We start from the raw sequence: 15,836 nt of genomic DNA on the forward strand, positions 1-15,836 counted from the left end.
CCCACCCACCCCAGCAGGTGTGGAATTTGAGCCGGAGGTGTTAAGAAAGGCTTCCCAGAGTAATTACAGGGAAGGTAGGAATTAGCCAAGCAGGCAGGAAAGGAGTGGTATCCAGGCAGGGGCAACAGGATGTGAAAGCACAGCGTGAGCAAAGAAAACAAAGGGAGTTTCAAGAGTTCCACAAAAACATCTTTGAACATCTTCCATTTCTGTCCATTTTAAGAGTTTGCTTTCCTTCCCTGGCATGCCTATAATGGCTTCTGTGAAGCCTCACAGAGCTAACACAACAGCCTCTCGTTGGAGATGCCAGTCAACCAACATGTATTTGCTGAGCACCTACTAAATTCCCCACATAGATGGAAGAGAGGCCTAAACGACACACAGTATGGGGCTAGTGAAGAACAGGAGTCTTGTTTGCCCATCTCCATGAGCTAGGCAGGTAATAGGAAGCAAAGGATGCCCTGCCCCCCCAACACACACACCGTTATGTTAACGCCCATGTTTTAGTTTTAGGAAGGTTCCAAGGTTGTCTACTCAGAGAGTCAAGGGAGTTAAGGTGAGATATGAAAGAGGGTTAGGAGAATTCCTTCGTGGATGGGGCAGGCTCCTCTTTGCAAAGGTCACTTGAGGCCTTGGGAATAACACTGCCCCTCCCCCAATTCTCCACCTCCGGTGCTCCCAGGAGGAGGCGGCTTTGGCCCTTGAGGCTCATCCGACCTCCTGGCAGGAACTGTAGAATTAGTCAACAACACTCAGTTTGAAAAAATAAGCCAAAGTGGTGGAGAGGATATGCAGAGAGATGGTAAAGAAAGGAAAGTCACAAGTAAGTGAGGCAGGGAAGAAGAAAACAGAAGACAGCTTCCAGGGCAGGCTATGAAGACACTTCAAGGAAGAAGATGCTGCTGTTGCTGCTACTCCTGGGGGCTGCCACAAGCAGATGTCTACATGATGAGACACAGAAGTCTGTGAGCCTTCTCAGGCCCCATTCCCCTCAACTTCCCTCAAATTTCCGCTCTTCCTCCCTCACCCTCCCTGGCTCCCATGATCCTCAACCCCTCCGAATTCAAACCTGCTATGTAGCAGAACCTGTGTCAGATGGAGCTTGGGATCCAGAGGGAGACAGGATGAATGGGAAATCCCGAGTGCTGGCTGCAGTGAGGGAGACTGCTCAGCGACTCCAGGGTATCCTAGCAGGTGAGTAGGGGAGCAGGAGTCAGGGAGGGCTGAGGATCAGAGAGAGCTGGGGCAGAAGACCACCACAGGAGAGGAACTGGAACTCTAAAATGTTGAGGTGAAATGGATCTCTCACCTTGTTAAGTGCCTCCAGTGCAAGGACCCCTGCTTCTGAGTCGAGACCCTGCACAGTACTGCCATGCTGTCTGGGGGGACCCAGATACCCCAAACTATCGCAGGTGAGTTCATGTCATTGAAATGTATTCAATACCTCTTTAAGGGTACCCAGATATGTCTCTAGCTCACCTACAGGTATTCATTCTTGGCAGGTGCAGCCTCTTGAATTCAGGGTACAAAGGAGAGAGTTGCCTGGGGTTGAGGGTGAGAGCAACTTCTCAGATTTGGGGATCTGAGATCTCTAGCCTGCCCGGACCCCTCCAAAACCACCAGCATCAGAATTACTTAATATACTTCCTAGCAATGCAGATTCCTGAGCCCCTTCTCTGCCTGGCATTTATTAAATCAGAGATGGGGTGGGGGAGTGGGCGAACTCCCTATTCTAACCAGGTGCCAAGATGACACCAAGGCAGACTAAAGACAGAGAGACTCTCTGCCCCTCACTCCTAGTACCCAGTTTCCTGTTGTCCTATCTCCCAGCCCGTCTGCTAATCTAGATGCCACATTTCACTCCCTGCTAGATCCCTGATGCCCATCTCCGTGGTTATGCCTTGTGGCCGGAGCAGGGTTCTCCACAATTGGTCCAGCAGGATGGGCCTGGGGTCCAAAACACTGATTTTCTCCTGTATGTGCGGGTTGCCCATACTCCCAAGTGCCATCAAGAGGTGAAGTTCAAATCAAATCCCTTGTCCCTGCTCTGCCTCTCTTAATCTTAAATATCATGGGAAGGGGTGACGAGTACAAAAGCAGTTTTTATTCAATTGTGCTTACTTGGGGTAACTTGGGGCATGCTGATGAAGTTTGGGTGGGGACCAAAAACCCTCTAAGCCATCCCTTGGTACCACCCCTGCCAAGTTCCCTGGTCTTCCATTTTCAGGAAGATTTCTTCTGTTTCCCCACTTCTCTCCTTTCTACCCCTACCTTGTCCTGACCCATCCACAGCCCTCTATCATTGCCTATGCTGCCTGCTGCCAGCTGGACTCAGAAGACAGACCCCTTGCTGGTACCATTGTCTACTGTGCCCAACACCTCACCAGCCCCAGTCTCAGCCATGGTGACATCGTTATGGTGACTGCTGCATGATGACAGGTTGGGGGAGGTGGGGCATGTCACTCAGCTTCCCATGAAGTAGAACCTACTAAGGATGGAATAGAAGGTGCCTCAAGCTCTAAGAAGAGGTTATTAGACAGAGGGGCTATCGAGTGACTGGTCAGTCTTGCTGCAAATCCAGTCCCCCTCATTCTTCAGGCATTTATCCTTAGGCCACACTACATGAAGTGCTCCATGCCCTGGGTTTCTCTGGACAGCTCTTCAAGAAGTGGCGGGATTGCCCCTCAGGACCCAGTGGTAAATGAGAGGAGTGAGGGAGAGGTCTTCTCACAACGTCATCCTGAAGGAATCACTACTATCTCCTTCCTTCCGATTCTACCTCACCTTTCCTAAGCTTTCCTCTCCTCACATTGCCTTCTCCCCTTTCTGTACCAGTTCCAGAGAACTGTTCTACAAGGCAACAGGTGACAAGGCGAGATGAGTGGGGACAGCTACTTCTCACCACCCCAACTGTTAGCCACAGCCTGGCCAAACACTTGGGAGTGCGAGGGGTTTCACTGGGTGTCCCCTTGGAAGAAGAGGTGAGAATAAGAACACCTTGGGCTGATGGAAGGAAGAGGGAGCAGCCAGGTGGCAACCAGCTACTTCCTCCAATAGGGCCCTTTGTCTTCACACTGGGAGGCCCGACTACTCCAGGGCTCTATAATGACTGCTACCTTCGATGGCGCCCAGCGAACTCGACTAGACCCAATCACTCTTGCTGCCTTCAAAGACTCAGGCTGGTACCAAGTCAACTACAGTGCTGCAGAGGAGCTGTTGTGGGGCCAGGGTGAGAAATAAGGGAGAATTGCAAAATTCATGACCAAAGTCCGCTCAGGGGAAGTGAGAGGCCAGAAAGGATTATCTGCTGCTAAGATGTAATAGAAGCTGTAAGCATAGCTGGCACTGAGGGATGTTTGGGGCCTCCTTTGTTCTGAGGGCTCTTTCTGTCTCTTCCTATCTCTCACGCAGGATCTGGCCTGGAATTTGGCCTGGTGACCACATGTGGGACTGGCTCCTCAGACTTCTTCTGTACTGGCAGGTGTGTGTGTTAAGTGGTTGAGGGGCTGTGCAGCTGTCAGTGATTCTAGTGCCACTCTACCATCGCTTCTACACAGTGGACTGGGCTGTCACTACCTGCACCTGGACAAGGGAAGCTGCTCCTCAGACCCTGTACTGGAAGGCTGCCGCATGTACAAGCCCTTGGCCAACAGGGTGAGTAGACCAGAGAACAGAGAGTGAAAATGAGTGGGCCTGGAGAGGAGTCAACTTCTAAGGCATTAAGACAAATACTATTCTACCTTCTGCCCTGCTCTTCAGAGTGAATGCTGGAAGAAGGAAAATGGATTCCCACCTGGGGCAGACAATCCCCATGGGGAGATCTACCATTCCCAGAGTCGTTGCTTCCTTGCCAACCTCACATCACAACTGCTCCCTGGGGACAAAGCCAGGCAGCCCTCTCAGGTCCCACACCTGAAGGAAATGGAGCTCACTGGCCGATGCTACTTACATCAATGCACAAAGAGGGGGTCCTACAATGTTCAGGTGGAGGGCTCCCCCTGGGCCTCATGCCTTCCAGGAAAGGCTATTCAGGTGGGTGTTGTAGGTGAAATAGCTGTAGCATGCTGGCAAAAAGAAGTTTGGAAATGCTCGTACAGTGGTACTATCCAACCTGTTTTATGTTCACTTTTTACTAAGTACCCACTGAGCCCATGACTCTGATGTAGATTGTACATTTTCCTTAGGATGGCTTGAGCAATTAACTGAGGCTCTAATTGTACCCTGCTACATGTTTCCTTGCAGATACCTGGGTACTATGGTCTTCTCTTCTGTCCCCGGGGTCGGCTGTGTCAGACTAATGAAGGTACAGATGCTGTTACTTCCCCACCTGTGAGTCTTTCAACCCAAGACCTGTTACTCCAGCTGTCTTTAGGATTAGCTGGGCCCCTAGGCCACTCCCTGGGGAAAGAAGAACAGGAAGAGTTGGCTGAAGCAGTCCTACAGGCTCTGGTGAACAGAGGAGGCGCTGGCAGGTAAAAGGATGGTTCAGGCTGAGGATTTCCAGGATGGGCCATGGAGAATGCTTAAGTTCTTGATTTCACAACTGTCTTCTGGAGGCTTTCTGTTCATCCCACTCCTAACTAAGCCTGCACCTGTTTTATGAGATATACTCTTCCAGGGACTATACCGCCATTAAGAGATCCAAATGTCCATTTAGGTGCTATTTCCACAGCCCCTCACTTACCACTGGTCTGGTGTTCAGTGTGCATATGTGGAAGTCCCCTGGTTGCCAAGGGCCTTCGGTTGGTATGCTGCATAGGGCCCTAACCCTGACTCTCCAAAAGCAGCCTCTAGAAGTGTACTATGGAGGAGCCAACTTTACCACAGAATATAGCAAGTAAGACAACATTCCAAGTATTTTTCTTTTCAAATTCCTTGAGTCCAGGTGTTTGAAATTGCACTTATTAAACACCCACTCATGTCAACTGTCCTAACTAGGGTTATTTCAGAAAAAAAGGATCCCTAACATGATTACCTTGGGTCTGTCATTATGGGACACCTCTCCCCCTACAATAGTAGAGTTCCCCCATCTCTAGGACATAGGGACCCTAGCCCCTTTCCCTTCTTTTTAAAGATTTTATTGGGGAATTGGGGGAGGGGAACAGCGCTGGGGAATCAGGGGAAGGGGAATAGACAAGTTGCTGTTGGTTTGTTCTTCAGTCTAGTTGTGGAGGATGTTGCTTCATTGGCCCAAGTTGGCACCATCACTGTGCCCTTCCCAGGCGAGGCAGATCAGTCACCGGCCCCCGGATGGCTGCTCACGGCAGCTGTTGGCCGCTCACGCTGGCTGCCGGCTACACATGGTAGCTTATGGCAGCCCACTGCAGCAAGTGACTGCAGCCTACACCATCGCCAGCGACTCATGGCAGCCCAGCTCCAGGTCGAGCTGCTTCTCACCATCTTAGCTGCAGAGGGCAGTGTCACTGGCCCTCATATGTGGGATCTGAACCGGGGCTCTCTGGCGTCCCAAGCCAGTTCTTAACCAACGCACCACTCGGCTGGCCCCCGTCTTACCTTCTTAAGCACTACCCAGCCGCCATGCCTAGCTACCTAAATACCATAGTCTAATTCTTAAGTCACTTCCCTCACTGCCAAGTTGTCTTGGAACTTCCAACAATATAAGTTGCTAGAAGACTTGGATCATGGTCTTATTCCTACTGTCAGATTCTACAGTCGCTCTTATTGATTTCCTAGTTAGCTTACTATTTGGACGAAGCATGGTTTTATGAGCTCTATGTATTATAATAAAGGTAAAGCCCTTCACCTCCTAAGTCTAGGCATTACTCCAGGCCAAACATTACTTCTGTGTTCCTAGGTTGCTGGTTACCTTGGACCATAATCCCTCCATGACCTGTCTAGGTCTGTCCCTGGGACTCTGCCTAATACTGCTTATCCTAATGGGTGCACTAGGAACCATGGCCTATCAGAAACGAGCTACTCTTCAGGTGGAACCATCTACCTCTTACCATTCATCAGAGCTCCAAGGCACAAGGGACCCAGCTGGAGGGATAATGGAGGTGTGATGTTAACCAGAGCATGATGGGGGCAGGACAGAGGTCATTTCTTGGAAGATAGCTGGATGGAAGGTCAATCCAGTATCTACAATTAAGTTCTACTTTTCTCAGAATGCCTCTTTCTCTGGATATCAACTTTATACTAGGCTTGCGATGAAAAAATATTAGACTTATGGTTCCAAAGATTCATTCTTTATTTTGATACAAAAAATAAACCTTCAACCTGTAAAGAGTGTCGCTTGTTTTCATATTGTCATAGAGCAAACTTACAGAATATCTGCTACCAGCTCCAAGGGTATCATACATGCTTTAGAAAAAAGTCATTGCGATTTGGATTCAAACACATCAGTGTGGAGGAAGGAGTAACTATCTCCCTCTCGTGATTTTTCCACTTTACTACATCATCACAGGAAAGCTAGTGGTTAGGATGTCAAATCATGCCAGAATCTGGTAAGGTGGTGAAACCAGCCATCTGAATCCAGCTAAGCTATAAAACATGACCTTTTATTGCCTTTCTCTCCTGTTTCTGGAGTAGGAGGGCTCTACTTTGTATCCCCATGGGCCAGCAGGCTTGAGTTATAATGTGTAGGTGCCTTTTGGTTATAGTTGCAAAAGAAGCTATTAAATTCTTGAAGGTTTGACAACTCTTGGAAAGAAAAAAGTTATTAGGCAGACTGCTGACCTGGGTTCACTTAGATGGAAAACATTCACACTAGGAGTCCAGCTGATATGCTATTAACATTGAAATAACCAGGCCTGCACTGGTCAGCAAGTTCAGTCAGCAGATTGGGATGCCATTCCCAGACCTTTAAGTGACACATTTGAAGTTCTCATTGTAAAGTTGTGGCTTCGGCTCCATCAGCAATGGTTATCTTCTTTGATTTTAATGACTATCAGTCTTTACCAGCTGTAGCAGCCACTGCTTGATAAAACTTTGACACGAAGTCTGGTTCACTGATCTCCAGCTGCCTGACAAATTCATTGCGCTCCTCCTCAGCCCAACCTCGAAACCACTGATCCCAAAGACGTAGCTGGCACTCAAAGATACAAGGTGGTCGGTTTGCTCCAGACACACTAAGCTGCTCCAGACCTTCCAGCAGTGGCTGTAATTTTCCTGGTACTGCCTTAGCTACTAAGTCCTGTAGGAAACGTTCACGCTGGAGCCCTGACCAACTGGCAAACCAGTGAAGAATACACTTCATCTCCTGGGAAGTGATGTAAGACATTGGCAGAAGGGAAGAGTTAGTCAAATTTTCTGGCACCAGGGGTAAGGACAGCTGGGAAGGGAAGGACAGTTGCATTGAAGACGATTCCAGTGGCATCCTGAAACATAAAAAGCACTGTTATATACGCTCTAATAGATAATAAAAATACATCTTTCCAACAAGGAATCTTACCACACTCAATCAGCATCTATAAAGAAAATTACTTTTCACCAATCCAATTTACATTAAAACAATAGGGTCCTTTATTTGGGTTATTATGCAACTACCTTAGAGAAGTCACCCAAGAATAACTTCATTTCATATTTGCCAACCTTCCTTTCTTTATTTCAAACCTACCACTCTCTCCAACCACTGTTTTTCTCTCCATAATTCTTACAAAGAATCTAAAAATAACCAATACATTTCTTTTTTTTTAAGTGACCAAAAACTTTTGACTAAGTTCTATTTCATGCATAAACATGACAATCTCCTGTTTATTAGACTTTGGCAATTAAAAAAACAAAACCAAAAAAAAGCAACCTTGAGCAGAACGGTGAAAACACCAAGGGCGAGGGTAGTCTGCAGTTTTACGTTAAGATAAACATATATTTTTTCAAAAGGCCTCTCTCCCTTTGGCTATATCAACTCTCAGTTCAGATCATTAAATACAGGCACATTTTCAAAATCTCTTCTTCACCTCTCCAAGATCTTCAATGCTTTCATCATCCACCTCTGGTCATTTTTCCTGAATGGCATTAACATGTCCTCTGTAAAGTCTCCCTGAATGATCGTTTATCCTCTCCTGTTACTGAGGCATCACAGGAGAATGTTTGAACAAGACATCTTTGTGCTTCTTTAATACCAATTTCCAGAGTTGCAAGGTCACACACTCGTTACATATTCCATCTTTGCTCTGGGAATTTTGGCTATCATAAACTTTTGTGTACAGTCTTCTGTTTTATTTGACCCTTTCCACCTCTTTTTTCTTCCTCTTCCCCTGCTGTTCCTTGAATCTTACTAACTTCAGCTTCTCCAACACATTTCTTGCTCATTATCTCCTGCCTATTTCTATGTTCCAGGTTAAGCAAAGAGAAAGACAATGTTGGTCCATCACATCTTCCCTAAAATAAAAAAAGGTACACATTTTTTAATCTAATGCATACAGCTGTTCAGGGCCCAGATACTTATCATTTCAGAGCAATCAACAGTGGAGAAAAAAAAAAACATATAAAAGTCTTCTTTGCAATGTGTGTATAGCCTTTAAAATATGCCAAGAACTTGAAAACATCCATTACTTCCTTCTATTTCATGTAAAGCACCAGAAACAATTAAAGAGCACAGCAAGTGATGGGCCACTGGCCCAAAATAAGATAACAGTAAGAAAAACAGAAAAAGCCACGTATTTATTCAAGATTGAAAAATCTAGTTGGTTTGGTGGCTTAGGGATCTAACAAGTGTTATACTGTAGATGTACGACAATTCATGTCTGAATAGTTTTCTTTAACACTTAATATATTGATGCCCAATCACTGATTTGCATCACTAATGCAACTAGAATATCAGCCAACCTGAATAGTTTTCGAGTCCCACAGTTTGAATCTCTAACAATGAAAACCTTAAACTACTACTGTCTGACCTATTTTACTGTTAGTCAAGTTTGCTGCAAGTTGGAGTATTTGTAATGAGAAAGAAAGGACCCCCTAACTAATTAACAGCAATTCAGTGCCAAAACAATCCAAAGAGATTGCCTTTTTCAAAGTGGCCCTACAAGAAGCAATTCCTCCTACAATAACTTTATTCGGGGAAAGGGAGAGCTTTCCCCGAATCTTGCGACATGGCTTCCACGGCAAACTCGAGTTCAATGATCATGAATTAGTTCATTCTGAGTCCGAAGACATGAGGCTGCCACTTGTCCCGTTGGAGGCCACGGAGTCTGGCATTACGAGGTCCCAAAGAACAACATAGCCTTAGATGGGAGTGGCGGGGATTAAGAGGATGGGAAGTGGCAGCTGTTTCCGTAGGGAAACGGGAGGCTTGTCCTAAGGGGGTGACCCGCAAAACACTGAGTCTGACCAGGCCAAGGGAGAGACTTCTACCCCGCTTACCTCCCCTTTCCTCTCACAGGGCACCGAGAGGCCGTCAAAAGAGTGCTTAGACTCCAACTACCGCGGCCGCTTCCATGTTTCCTGAAAGCCCCAAGCAAGGCCAGCCAGGCAGCCCACGCACTTCCGGTCCCTGACCAGCCCCAAACACCCAAGCGCCTCAGCGCCTCAGCCTTAGGTCCGGAGAGAGCCGAATAGCTCCGATCATGGTTATGCCAGAGTCGAGGGCTTCCGAATAGATTCGATTCCAAAGCCTCGGTAAAACGAAGATATCCGAGCTCTGAAAACAGGGCGAGGGAGGGGGAGCGATTGGGAGGGCAGAAAGAACCGATTGGTGCCGATATAAAGACGGAAATACCCGAGCAGTTCCGGAGGAACCCGGGGAGTTCTGAGTGGTAATCGAGGGGTTGACTATGGCAGTGGGCGGGGTCAGCTCGGTACGTTCGAAGGGCGTTAGCGGAAATTACCGAAGATGCCCGAAGCCGTCGGGACGGACCCGAGTACCTCACGCAAGATGGCGGAGCTGGAGGAGGTGACTCTGGACGGGAAGCCTCTTCAGGCGCTGCGGGTGACCGACCTGAAGGCCGCACTGGAGCAGCGAGGCCTAGCCAAGAGCGGGCAGAAGAGTGCTCTGGTCAAGCGGCTCAAAGGGGTGAGGAGACGGCGTTGCCGGGGTGTCGGAGGGGAGCGGACCCGGTAGAGACGAGTCTCTGCCTTGGCGCAGGCGCAGTGTCCGGGCTCGGCGCGAGCTCGCTCAGGCCGCTAGCGCGAGCCTCCGGAGCCGCGCGCACGGTGGTTGGCGAAGCTCGCGCTGGAATAGAGATAGTGCCGGTTCCCGCCTTAACGGCAGCGGCGCGAGCCCAAAATGGGAGGGTGCGCGCTACTCTCCCGGAGTGTCTTAAGCTCCTTCCTCCTTCCCCCACCCCCTCCTTGTTTGTGTCTGTGGTTTCGGCGCATGCGCTACAGAATGAGTTAAATCCCACTACAACCACCGGCGTTGCTGGCCTGAGGCGGGCGAGTTGGGCTGGGTGGGAGTTAGGGGTGCAGTTGGGCGGAGGGGTTAATGGGGTTGGTATCGGTATCCGGAAGAATAGGATTGGGGTAGGGTAAAAATGTCTGCTTGTTTCGATTAGGAGGTGAGATGAAGAGAAAGCTTGATTTGAAGGGACTTGGTTAGAGAGGGGTGTATAATTTATAGGGCAGAAGCAATTTGGGTGAATAAGAGTTTGGTGAATATTGGTGAAGGAGGTGAGGCACGTTGGTATATGCTGGGGTTTTGAATCGGTTTGAGTGGATTAAGGTGGGAATAGTCATGAGGCGGATGGATGGGTTGGTGTGTATGGGTTTGATGTAAACGGAGGGAAGATGAAGATTTGTTAGTTTTAGGGTTAATTAGAATACGTTGTGGGTATTAGAGATTAGTGCTGAATTGGCTCAAGGGTTAACTTAGCCGACCGTTACTTATACAGAAGCTGACAGTTTCGTGGTGTGGGGAGGGATTGGGTAAGATCACAGTTTACAGAGTCTGGTCATTTTGTAGCTTTCTCTTTGAAGTTTTTATAAATTTGGTAAATCTAGGTGCCACTCTGTTGGAAAGAATCCAAGTTCTCTCAAGTAGATCTAGTCCTGTTTGAGCAAGTAATTTATTAAGGTCAAAACCAACCCCATAATGGTTTCATGTGCTTGAAGCTGATTTGAGTATTTGAAATGATTTTACCTGCATGTCCAGATTTAGAAGGGGCACTAGTCAGAGGTGCAGAAGATAATAGGGATTGTAGTAGTGTTTCCGTCACTGCCACTGATTTTATTTCATAGCCAGGTCACTTATTTTCACTTATGTGCTTTCATTTTATCTCTGTACATTTGGGAGCAATAACTGTGGCTACCTTTAAGGGTCTTCTGAAGATGAATGAGAAGAGTATTAGTAAAGGGCTTTTAGGTCCCTGGAAAAGGAGAACAGTTTAAGTGTGTGTGGTTAGTTGTTTCATTTAATGAAGAGATTGGGAGAGGGATGGTTTTTGTTTTTTGGTTTTTTTCCTGGTTTCTGACTTTTGCCCTTCTGTATACCAGGCTCTAATGCTAGAAAATTTACAGAAACACTCAACACCCCATGCTGCATTCCAGCCAAATTCCCAGGTAAGAAAGAAGGTTCATCAGATGGAGTAGGCTATTTGAATGCCCAGACATATGGAAGGCTATGATGTTGTATATTTGATGCCTAATTCCTCACCATTATTTCCTAAGTTCCCTGAGTTGGAAATATTCTCATAGCGGGACAGTTGAATTCTAATAAAGAAATCAAGAACAGAATCAGAGGAGCTATTAATTAATTTCTGATACCTGAAATGTGTGCAGAGAGATTTGGCTCCAATTGATTAAGTGTAGTGCAGGAATCTGAAGCCATTTATTTGCCATTGATGTGAGAAAAGTAGTTGATGTCTTTGAATGTAGATACAAAGTAGACAATCAGTAGAGCAGTGTAGGAAAATATTAGCTGAAGAACTCTTTTTTTTTTTTTTTAAGATTTTATTGGGGAATTGGGGGAGGAGAACAGTGCTGGGGACTCAGGGGAAGGGGAACAGACAAGTTGCTGTGTCCTTTTTGTGAAGAACTCTTATGTTGACATAGATTTTCCAAGAATTCAATCCTTTGGAAATAATCCACCGTTAAAAGTGTTAACACCAACCATGCTGTTACTCCTAAACATCATGAATTGCTCTGTTACTTAGGGCAAGAAACTTAACCTTTGGAGGCCTTGGTTTCCTCAGTATCCCTATGTGTTGGACTAGATCCGTAGTTTTATAACTGCTCTGGGATTTTGTGGAGCTGCTTTTGGGGGCATCCTAGGGAAAATACCATCTTCCCAAGTGAGCAGAGGTTCACACACCCCTCTTAAAACTAGATTAGATCTATTTTTATCTGCTTTGTATATTGAGTTTCTGCATAAGATTTCTTTAGAAAAAAATCATTCCACAGTTAACCAAAAAGAAAAACGTAAAAACTAAAATTCTTAGCTTTCTCTCTTAATCAATTTTAAAATCCTCTCATTAGAGTGTGTCATGCACACTAATGCACACTTAAAGGAAAAAATCCAGATCTTGATTAGTGCAGTGGTATGCAGCTCCAGTACTAGATGAAGTCCCAAGATACTGTGGTGAAAGAGAGCTTTCCTACTCCCTTGTTATCACCTCATTAAGCTGTAAGTATCATAATCTAGCCAGCTTACAGAGGTTTAGTTAAGTATTTTAACAAGCTTAAGAAACTATATAAGTTCAGTTTGCGATTGAATTCCTTTTGCATTTTAGTCTTTGAAGCTTTGCTTTTATTAATAGGATTTTTACAACAAATACATATATTCTCTAATACATGCAACCCACGCTTCATCAGTGTCCATTGAATACCAAGAAACTCATCTCTAGATGAAAATAAACATTTACCATACTTAGGAAAGATGACTAGTAACATAGGAAATATTCAGATTTTTTCCTTTTTCTGGAGTTCTAATAGGACTTGCCAAGCACAAAGGTTCTCAGGAGGAGGACTTGTGAAGAGAAAGCTGAAGGGCAGAAGAATGATATAGGAGTCTGTGTTACTGTGTTAACCAAACAAAAAAAAAAAGGAAAAGGGACTAAGCTCCTGAATTTTAAATATTGTTACCAAGAATTTCTTATCACCCAAAGAAAATGGAGTTAAGGCCCTGTTGAAGTGCTGAATGGACATCCCTTTTCTTAGTCTGTTGCTTTCATATTTTTAAGTACTGTACTTGAATTTTGGAGCTGTTAGATAAAATGTTTCTTGGATAGGTAGAGATTGGTCTTTTGTATCAACAAAAGATGAACTAGTATGAATTAGTATATTTTTCCTTTCAGTTTTTGATATTACTAAAAGAAAAATTTAGATTGTTTTTAAATAGTACTTTATGCTATCTAAATATTTAGATTAAAATGCATAATTTTATAGGAATTTTTATTCCATTCTAAGTTATTTGTGCATCCTCTTTGGGTAGGAACTGAATATTTAAAACAAAAAATTTTGTGTAGTTCCCCTTTTTGCCATCTTTTGTGAATCATAGGGCTATTTATTTTGGTTCTCAACATAAAAGTAGCTTAGAAAAGGGCCTTCCAACTTTTTAATTATCTCCCTTGAGTCCAGATAGAAGGGGTAGACCTTTGGAATTTTCTTCCTTGCATTTTCCTGGTTTGCTTTCCTAGATTTTTCTTTTTCCATGTCCTCAACACAGATTGGCGAGGAAATGAGCCAGAACAGTTTCATAAAGCAGTATCTGGAAAAGCAGCAGGAGCTACTTAGGCAGCGTCTGGAACGTGAAGCTCGAGAAGCTGCAGAACTTGAAGGTAAGCCCAGACTGTCACTTCTTACAAGAAGTTCTTCATTCTTATTCCTGTCACCAAGTAGATGGGCCTGTTTAACTAGGCAATTTCAGGAAAAAGTCAGGCTGAGACTACTAATTTGCTTTAGTAGTTTATGGAGCCAAGTGAGTTCCTATTTACCTTTTACCTTTTGTCAGGGAAGAAGACACTTAATTTGACGATCTTGCTAGAAGAGGATTCCTGCCATCAGGAAGAGTTATAAATAAATTGTGCCACCTTTTAGATGAGGTAGAGCTTAATCCTAGGGAGTTTTTCTCTGTGTACAACTCTTTTTAATATATACGCTATATCCATGACTTTGCCTGACCTCCTTCACTCCTCTATATATTCCCACATGCTGAGCCCTTCACTCCCTCCCTGCCCCGACCCAATCTGTACTTTGCAGAAGCTTCAGCTGAGTCGGAGGAAGAGATGATCCATCCTGAGGGAGTGGCTTCCCTGCTGCCTCCTGACTTTCAGAGCAGCCTGGAGAGACCAGAGCTGGAGCTCAGCAGACATACACCCAGTACGTATCTCCCTCCCCACTGCGCAATTTTGTCAATCGTGCGTAGTTGGTGGGGGGAGGTAGTTACACCTCCTTTCATGCTAAGCCTCTGTTATAGTCCCAGGGAAACTCTGTGACATTGATATTTGACACCTATTTTTCATGGAAATTTTCCTTTCTGAAGTCTGCTTTCACCTCTATGTTGTGTTAACAGACTGTTTTATAAGGCGATATGATTTCTCTTCTCATCGGTACCTCTTTAATCTGCTCCACCCCTGAATTTAGCAATAGGCACAACTCTTCTTTTCATCTCTTCACCAATTGTATATATTATGAGTTGCACATCCAGTCATTCCCCCCCCCAAAGAGGTAACTGCTGCAGTTTATTAATTCATATTTTTTATTGAGTGCCAGTTTAAGCCAGACATGTGCCAGGCACCAGGAATATAGTTGTTAAAAAGACAAGTCACTGCCCTAATGAAATGTATAGTCTAGTGAGGAGATGAACATTAAACAAATTATTACATAATGAATTATAGTTGTGTTGTGTGCTGTGAAAGTCAGTGCAAAGTATTGTGTGAACATATTACAGGGAGCTCTAGCCCTGTGTGCGGAGTAGGTTCAGGGCAAGATTAATTTTTTCACAATGGTTAATACTCAGCTTTGCATAGTATCTTAACCAAAGTCTGTAAATGCAACCTTTGTTTGCTGTTTGCTAGGAGCTACCTGTCTTAAGACAGTATCCTTGTAGGAGAACATGTACACAAGTCGTACAAGACACGTGTACAGTAGATAGTTATATTAAACCAGTGTGTAAATTAACAAGTACTTTGAATCATTAATATTAGTAGTCGTTGGGAAGGTGCATTCCACATTTAACATTTTTAGAATGTATGGAATGCTGGCTCTTCTAATTAATATAGAATTTCTTCTTGAAAATAGATTTTTAGAAGCTATTGTCTAAAAGAAGTAAGTTCTTTTAGATACTTTTCTCAAATATAAAAGTAGCACACACTCAATTGATCCATTTTGCTCTTAGCACTCTTTTCCCTCTGAAAATCCACGAGGAAGAGGGAACTTATAAATTAGTTGTTAGTGTTTCTTCTCAAAAATCACTCAAATAAATACAGAATTTCTGCTGTATACATATCTCCATACTAGAGTATAATGGGAAGTTAGCACATTTGTAAAATCTATTAGGGAGAGAGAAGACAGTTGCACATAAAACCAACAATAGAAGATGGTATGTTTTTAAGTGACATAAGTAGTACAGACACATGTACTATAGGAATTCAAAAGAGTAAAATCTCTGAGGACTGAAGTGATTAGAGAGAGCCTCATGAAGAAGTTGTTGGATTTGAGCTGAGCCTAACAAATGGGTAGGATTTGAATTGGCACAGAGAAGACAGAGTGTTTTAATGGAAGGAACAAAGGTATGAGGTGTGACAATTAAGTTCGCGAACTTGCCACGGTGCTTACATTAGCAGAACTGTACAAACAGCTTGTTCAGTAAGGTTTCATGACCTTGGTATATCAGTGTCTCACGGCTCTGTTTGTGTTGATGTGTGGCGATGTCTTGCTGAGTCGCATTCCTTGTTGCGTGTTTTTGTGTGCCGTCACGAGAATGTCAGAGCTTGAATTAG

At 44.8% G+C, this 15,836-nt stretch overlaps 2 protein-coding genes across 2 annotated transcripts; one reads left to right on the plus strand and one right to left on the minus strand.

The window, feature by feature from the left end:
* Positions 1-6,614: 6,614 nt before the first annotated feature.
* CUNH14orf119 (chromosome unknown C14orf119 homolog) lies at positions 6,615-9,598 on the minus strand. Its single transcript, XM_019663119.1, has 2 exons — positions 9,325-9,598; positions 6,615-7,337 (listed from the first exon to the last, which is right to left on the minus strand). The coding sequence occupies exon 2, from the start codon at positions 7,334-7,336 to the stop codon at positions 6,908-6,910; it is 429 nt and encodes a 142-aa protein (XP_019518664.1). The 5' UTR covers position 7,337; positions 9,325-9,598; the 3' UTR covers positions 6,615-6,907.
* A 180-nt stretch (positions 9,599-9,778) lies between these two features.
* Positions 9,779-14,419, plus strand: LOC109393617 (apoptotic chromatin condensation inducer in the nucleus-like). Its single transcript, XM_019663026.1, has 5 exons — positions 9,779-9,973; positions 11,392-11,457; positions 13,562-13,673; positions 14,095-14,252; positions 14,408-14,419. The coding sequence occupies exons 1-5, from the start codon at positions 9,794-9,796 to the stop codon at positions 14,417-14,419; spliced, it is 528 nt and encodes a 175-aa protein (XP_019518571.1). The 5' UTR covers positions 9,779-9,793.
* Positions 14,420-15,836: the final 1,417 nt, after the last annotated feature.

The sequence above is a fragment of the Hipposideros armiger genome, unplaced genomic scaffold (assembly GCF_001890085.2).
Source record: "Hipposideros armiger isolate ML-2016 unplaced genomic scaffold, ASM189008v1 scaffold_385, whole genome shotgun sequence".
In the NCBI taxonomy this organism is placed as follows: Eukaryota; Metazoa; Chordata; class Mammalia; order Chiroptera; family Hipposideridae; genus Hipposideros; species Hipposideros armiger.